The sequence below is a fragment of the Mobula hypostoma genome (assembly GCF_963921235.1).
Source record: "Mobula hypostoma chromosome 10 unlocalized genomic scaffold, sMobHyp1.1 SUPER_10_unloc_1, whole genome shotgun sequence".
Classification (NCBI taxonomy): domain Eukaryota; kingdom Metazoa; phylum Chordata; class Chondrichthyes; order Myliobatiformes; family Myliobatidae; genus Mobula; species Mobula hypostoma.
Window position 1 is genome coordinate 375,472 of NW_026948136.1, and position 7,029 is coordinate 382,500.

At 68.3% G+C, this 7,029-nt stretch overlaps 1 protein-coding gene across 1 annotated transcript in view; it reads left to right on the forward strand.

Annotated features, from left to right (window-relative positions):
- rnf31 (ring finger protein 31) overlaps positions 1–7,029 on the forward strand; it is a 95,205-nt gene that overhangs the window by 34,305 nt on the left and 53,871 nt on the right. Inside the window, exons 10-13 of the mRNA XM_063039084.1 lie at positions 994–1,227; positions 4,741–4,992; positions 5,250–5,432; positions 6,808–7,014. Coding sequence (XP_062895154.1) covers positions 994–1,227; positions 4,741–4,992; positions 5,250–5,432; positions 6,808–7,014 — 876 coding nt within the window. The remainder of the gene's footprint in view (positions 1–993; positions 1,228–4,740; positions 4,993–5,249; positions 5,433–6,807; positions 7,015–7,029) is intronic.

Here is a 7,029-nt window from a genome sequence, read left to right on the forward strand (position 1 = left end):
CAGTGGCTGGGGCTGCGTCAGAGACTGGGTCAGTGGCTGCGGCTGGGTCAGGGTCAGGGTCAGTGGCTGGGGCTGGGTCAGAGACTGGGTCAGGCTGCGGCTGGGTTGGTCAGGGTCAGGGTCAGTGGCTGGGGCTGGGTCAGAGACTGGGTCAGGGTCAGTGGCTGGGGCTGCGTCAGAGACTGGGTCAGGCTGCGGCTGGGTTGGTCAGGGTCAGGGTCAGTGGCTGGGGCTGGGTCAGAGACTGGGTCAGTGGCTGCGGCTGGGTCAGGGTCAGTGGCTGGGGCTGGGTCAGAGACTGGGTCAGGCTGCGGCTGGGTTGGTCAGGGTCAGGGTCAGTGGCTGGGGCTGCGTCAGAGACTGGGTCAGTGGCTGCGGCTGGGTCAGGGTCAGGGTCAGTGGCTGGGGCTGGGTCAGAGACTGGGTCAGGGTCAGTGGCTGGGGCTGCGTCAGAGACTGGGTCAGTGGCTGCGGCTGGGTCAGGGTCAGGGTCAGTGGCTGGGGCTGGGTCAGAGACTGGGTCAGGCTGCGGCTGGGTTGGTCAGGGTCAGGGTCAGTGGCTGGGGCTGGGTCAGAGACTGGGTCAGGCTGCGGCTGGGTCAGGGTCAGGGTCAGGGTCAGTGGCTGGGGCTGGGTCAGAGACTGGGTCAGGCTGCGGCTGGGTTGGTCAGGGTCAGGGTCAGTGGCTGGGGCTGGGTCAGAGACTGGGTCAGGGTCAGTGGCTGGGGCTGCATCAGAGACTGGGTCAGGCTGCGGCTGGGTTGGTCAGGGTCAGTGGCTGGGGCTGGGTCAGAGACTGGGTCAGTGGCTGCGGCTGGGTCAGGGTCAGGGGCTGCGGCTGGGTCAGGGTCAGGGTCAGTGGCTGGGGTTGGGTCAGAGACTGGGTCAGGCTGCGGCTGGGTTGGTCAGGGTCAGGGTCAGTGGCTGGGGCTGGGTCAGGGTCAGGGGCTGCGGCTGGGTCAGACACTGACTGACGGGTTTACTCTCCCTCAGGACCCAGCCTCTGGCTGGGAATGTCGGCACTGTACCTACATCAACCTGAACCGGGGGCGGATATGCGAGGTGTGTGACAGGACCAGCGACCCACGTGAGGGTGAGGGTGAGGGTGAGAGAGTGCCCTGCGGCCCTGTGACCACTGCCCGGCCCGGCCAGCACGGGGTGTCTGCCGAACTGGACAGGCAGCGGGCGATGAGGGAAGATGGGCTGCGGCTGATCACAGCCATCCGGGTGAGTGAGAAACAGAAGGTGTTCTCACGCTCCCCCTCCCCCTCCCCCTCCCCCTCCTCACTCCCCCCTCCACACTCCCTCTCCTCCCTCCCCCTCCTCACTCCTCCTCCCCCTCCAACCTCCCCTTCTCCCTCCTCGCTCCTCCCTTCCCTTCCCCTCCCCTCCCCCTCCCCCTCCTCACTTCCCCTCCCCCTCCTCACTCCCCCTCCCCCTCCAACCTCCCCCTCTCCCTCCAACCTCCCACTCTCCCTCCTCGCTCCTCTATCCTCGCTCCTTCCTTCCCCCTCCCCTCCCGCTCCCCCTCCTCACTCCCCTCTCCCCCTCCCCCTCCAACCTCCCCCTCCCCTCCCCCTTGCTCCTCCCCTCCCCTCCCCTCCCCTTCCCCTCTCCCCTCACTCCCCCTCCCCCTCACTAGCCCCTCTCCCTCCCCCTCCTCCCTCTCCCCTCCCTCCCTCTCTCCCTCGCTCCTCTACCCCCACTCACTCACTAGTCCCTCCTCCTTCCTCCCTCCTCGATCCTCCCCCACACCTCCTCCCCTCCTCCCTTACTCCCCTTTTTCTCACTCCCCCTCCTCACCCCCTCCCCCTCCCCCTCCCCTCCCGCCTCCACACTCCCTCTCCTCCCTCCCCCTCCTCACTCCTCCTCCCCCTCCTCACTCCTCCTCCCCCTCCAACCTCCCCTTCTCCCTCCTCGCTCCTCCCTTCCCCTCCCCTCCCCCTCCCCTTCCCCTCCCCTCCCCCTCCACCCTCCTCCCTCCCCCCTCCTCCCTCCCCCTCCCCCTCCAATCTCCCCCTCTCCCTCCTCGCTCCTCCCTCCTCGCTCCTCCCTCCTCGCTCCTTCCTTCCCCCTCCCCCTCCCCCTCCTCACTCCCCTCTCCCCCCTCCCCCTCCAACCTCCCCCTCCCCTCTCCTTGCTCCTCCCCTCCCCTCCCCTTCCCCTCTCCCCTCATTCCCCCTCCCCCTCACTAGCCCCTCTCCCTCCCCCTCCTCCCTCTCCCCTCCCCCTCCTCCCTCCCTCTCTCCCTCGCTCCTCTCTCCCCCCCTCCTCACTCACTAGTCCCTCCTCCTTCCTCCCTCCTCGCTCCTCCCCCACACCTCCTCCCCTCCTCCCTTACTCCCCTTTTTCTCACTCCCCCTCCTCCCCCCTTCACCTCCCCTCCCTCCTCCCTTCTCCCTCCCCAGCATTCCTTCTCTCCCTCCTCTATCTCCATCCTCCCCTCCCACACTCCCTTCCCTTCCCGTTCCCCTCGGTCCCCGCTCCCCGCTCCCTGGAGACCGCACTGGCCTGAGGAGTCCGACGTTCTCCCTTCCCTTCCCGTTCCCCTCGGTCCCCGCTCCCTGCTCCCCGGAGACCGCACTGGCCTGAGGAGTCTGACGTTCTCCCTTCCCTTCCCGTTCCCCTCGGTCCCCGCTCCCCGGAGACTGCACTGGCCTGAGGAGTCCGACGTTCTCCCTTCCCTTCCCGTTCCCCTCGGTCCCCGCTCCCCGGAGACCGCACTGGCCTGAGGAAGCTGACGTTCTCCCTTCCCTTCCCGTTCCCCTCGGTCCCCGCTTCCCGCTCCCCGGAGACCGCACTGGCCTGAGGAGTCTGACGTTCTCCCTTCCCTTCCCATTCCCCTCGGTCCCCGCTCCCCGCTCCCCGGAGACTGCACTGGCCTGAGGAGTCTGACGTTCTCCCTCTCTCTCTCCCTTCCCTTCCCGTTCCCCTCGGTCCCCGCTCCCCGGAGACTGCACTGGCCTGAGGAGTCCGACGTTCTCCCTTCCCTTCCCGTTCCCCTCGGTCCCCGCTCCCCGGAGACCGCACTGGCCTGAGGAGTCTGACGTTCTCCCTTCCCTTCCCGTTCCCCTCGGTCCCCGCTTCCCGCTCCCCGGAGACCGCACTGGCCTGAGGAGTCCGACGTTCTCCCTTCCCTTCCCGTTCCCCTCGGTCCCCGCTCCCCGGAGACTGCACTGGCCTGAGGAGTCTGACGTTCTCCCTTCCCTTCCCGTTCCCTCGGTCCCCGCTCCCCGGAGACTGCACTGGCCTGAGGAGTCTGACGTTCTCCCTTCCCTTCCCGTTCCCCTCGGTCCCCGCTCCCCGCTCCCCGGAGACCGCACTGGCCTGAGGAAGCTGACGTTCTCCCTTCCCTTCCCGTTCCCCTCGGTCCCCGCTTCCCGCTCCCCGGAGACCGCACTGGCCTGAGGAGTCTGACGTTCTCCCTTCCCTTCCCGTTCCCCTCGGTCCCCGCTCCCCGCTCCCCGGAGACTGCACTGGCCTGAGGAGTCTGACGTTCTCCCTTCCCTTCCCGTTCCCCTCGGTCCCCGCTCCCCGGAGACTGCACTGGCCTGAGGAGTCCGACGTTCTCCCTTCCCTTCCCGTTCTCCCCGGCGCACTGGCCTGAGGATCGACGTTCTCCCTTCCCTTCCCGTTCCCCTCGGTCCCCGCTCCCCGGAGACTGCACTGGCCTGAGGAGTCTGACGTTCTCCCTTCCCTTCCCATTCCCCTCGGTCCCCGCTCCCCGCTCCCCGGAGACTGCACTGGCCTGAGGAGTCTGACGTTCTCCCTTCCCTTCCCGTTCCCCTCGGTCCCTGCTCCCCACTCCCTGGAGACTGCACTGGCCTGAGGAGTCTGATGTTCTCCCTCCGTCTCTCCCTTCCCTTCCCGTTCCCCTCGGTCCCCGCTCCCCGGAGACTGCACTGGCCTGAGGAGTCCGACGTTCTCCCTTCCCTTCCCGTTCCCCTCGGTCCCCGCTCCCCGGAGACCGCACTGGCCTGAGGAAGCTGACGTTCTCCCTTCCCTTCCCGTTCCCCTCGGTCCCCGCTTCCCGCTCCCCGGAGACCGCACTGGCCTGAGGAGTCTGACGTTCTCCCTTCCCTTCCCGTTCCCCTCGGTCCCCGCTCCCCGCTCCCCGGAGACCGCACTGGCCTGAGGAGTCTGATGTTCTCCCTCCGTCTCTCCCTTCCCTTCCCGTTCCCCTCGGTCCCCGCTCCCCGCTCCCCGGAGACTGCACTGGCCTGAGGAGTCTGACGTTCTCCCTTCCCTTCCCGTTCCCCTCGGTCCCCGCTCCCCGCTCCCCGGAGACCGCACTGGCCTGAGGAGTCTGACGTTCTCCCTTCCCTTCCCGTTCCCCTCGGTCCCCGCTCCCCGCTCCCCGGAGACTGCACTGGCCTGAGGAGTCTGACGTTCTCCCTTCCCTTCCCGTTCCCCTCGGTCCCCGCTCCCCGCTCCCCGGAGACCGCACTGGCCTGAGGAGTCTGACGTTCTCCCTTCCCTTCCCGTTCCCCTCGGTCCCCGCTCCCCACTCCCTGGAGACCGCACTGGCCGGAGGAGGCTGACGTTCTCCTCTCTCTCTCCCTTCCCTTCCCGTTCCCCTCGGTCCCCGCTCCCCGCTCCCCGGAGACCGCACTGGCCGGAGGAGTCTGACGTTCTCCTCTCTCTCTCCCTTCCCTTCCTGTTCCCCTCGGTCCCCGCTCCCCGCTCCCCGGAGACTGCACTGGCCTGAGGAGTCTGACGTTCTCCCTCTCTCTCTCCCAGATGGCGGAGGAGCAGCAGGTCAGCCCGGAGGAGGTGGTGTGCGCGCTGCGGTGTGCGGGGGACATCTCTCCGCTGTCCTGGCTGGAGACGGGCCTCACCCAGGCCCTGGAGTCCATCAGCGAGCTGGCCCTGCAGCAGGGGGGCCCCGAGGTGGGGCTGGTAGGCCGCGAGGAGGCCCACCAGGCCTGGCTGTCCTGTGGGGGCAGTGTGGAGGAGGCCGCTCGCCGCTGTGCGCAGGAGCGCCGACGGAAGGTGGGCTCCACGGGGCACCGGGGAGGAGGAGGGAGCGGGGGTAGGGGAGTGGGGAGAGGATCCGGGGGCGAGGGAGCGTCAGCAGAAACTGGATTGGGAGGGAAGGAGAGTGGGAAGGGGGTGAGGGGCGGACAAGGGGAGGGGGATAGGAGGGAGACGGGAGGGAGAGGGGAGGGGAGGGGACGAGGGGAGGGGCCGGGGTCCCGGGGATTGAGGGACTGCTCTAACCTGTGAACTGGCACACTGTGCTGTGGCAGGTGGGTGAATTGGAGGTGCTGGGGTTCAGAGACCGGGACGAGGTGCTGCAGACCCTCTACATGAACGGCGGAGACGTGGACCGGGCCCTGGTGGACCTGCAGCGCCGGCTACTCCAGCCCTTTCACAATCGCATCTGGCAGGAGCACCAGGAGCCCATTCAGCTGCAGCTGCCCGACAAGGAGGTCAGTTCCCATGGGACCGTCCCCCCGTCACGGTCCGTCCCCCCATCACGGTCCATCCCCCGCATCACGATCCGTCCCCCCGTCACGATCCGTCACCCCATCACGGTCCATCCTCCATCACGATCCGTCCCCCCATCACGATCCGTTCCCCCGTCACGGTCCATCCCCCCCATCACGGTCCATCCCCAATCACGGTCCGTCCCCCCGTCACGGTCCATCCCCAATCACGGTCCGTCCCCCCATCACGATCCGTCCCCCCGTCACGGTCCATCCCCCCATCACGGTCCATCCCCCATCACAGTCCATCCCCCCCGTTACGGTCCATCCCCCCGTCATGGTCCGTCCCCCCGTCACAGTCCGTCCCCCCATCACGGTCCGTCCCCCCGTCACGGTCCATCCCCCCCATCACGGTCCGTCCCCCCATCACGGTCCGTCCCCCCATCATGGTACGTCCGCCCCATCACAGTCCATCCCCCCCATCACGATCCATCCCCCCGTCACGGTCCGTCCCCCCATCACGGTCCACCCCCCCCATCACGATCCGTCCCCCCATCACGATCCGTCCCCCCATCACGGTCCATCCCCCCGTCACGGTCCATCCCCCCCATCACGATCCGTCCCCCCGTCACGGTCCATCCCCCCCATCACGATCCGTCCCCCCGTCACGGTCCATCCCCCCCATCACGATCCGTCTCCCTGTCACGGTCCATCCCCCCGTCACGGTCCATCCCCCCCATCACGATCCGTCCCCCCGTCACGGTCCATCCCACCGTCACGGTCCATCCCTCCCATCACGGTCCGTCCCCCCATCACGGTCCATCCCCCCCATCACGATCCGTCCCCCCGTCACGGTCCATCCCCCCGTCACGGTCCATCCCCCCCATCACGGTCCATCCCCCCCATCACGATCCGTCCCCCCGTCACGCTCCATCCCCAATCACGGTCCGTCCCCCCGTCACGGTCCGTCCCCCCGTCACGGTCCGTCCGCCCCATCACGTTCCATCCCCCATCACAGTCCATCCCCCCCGTCACGGTCCATCCCCGAATCACGGTCCATCCCCCCGACGGTCCGTCCCCCCATCACGGTCCGTCCCCCCGTCACGGTCCGTCCCCCCGTCACGGTCCGTCCTCCCATCACGGTCTGTCCGCCCCATCATGGTCCGTCCGCCCCATCACGTTCCATCCCCCATCACAGTCCATCCCCCATCACAGTCCATCCCCCCCGTCATGGTCCATCCCCCCCGTCATGGTCCATCCCCCAATCACGGTCCATCCCCCATCACGGTCCGTCCCCCCAACACGGTCCGTCCCCCCTCCCCCACCGCGGCCCCTCCCCTCACCAGCCCATAGCCCACTCATGCTGCTGTGCTCCCAGCGGGTGCTGCGTCAGATCCTGGCCACCTACAGCCTGCAGAGCTGGGGCCGTGCGGAGATCGTGCTCAGCCTGATGCTGGAGGGCAACCAGCACTACCAGCTGTCCGACGTGGTGGAGGCCGTGAAGGAGTCCGCCGACCGCGAGTTCATCAAGCGCTGCCTCTCTCTCCTGTGTCCAATCTGCTTCTCCCTCTACCCACGCAGCAAGGTGAGTGGTTCAGGC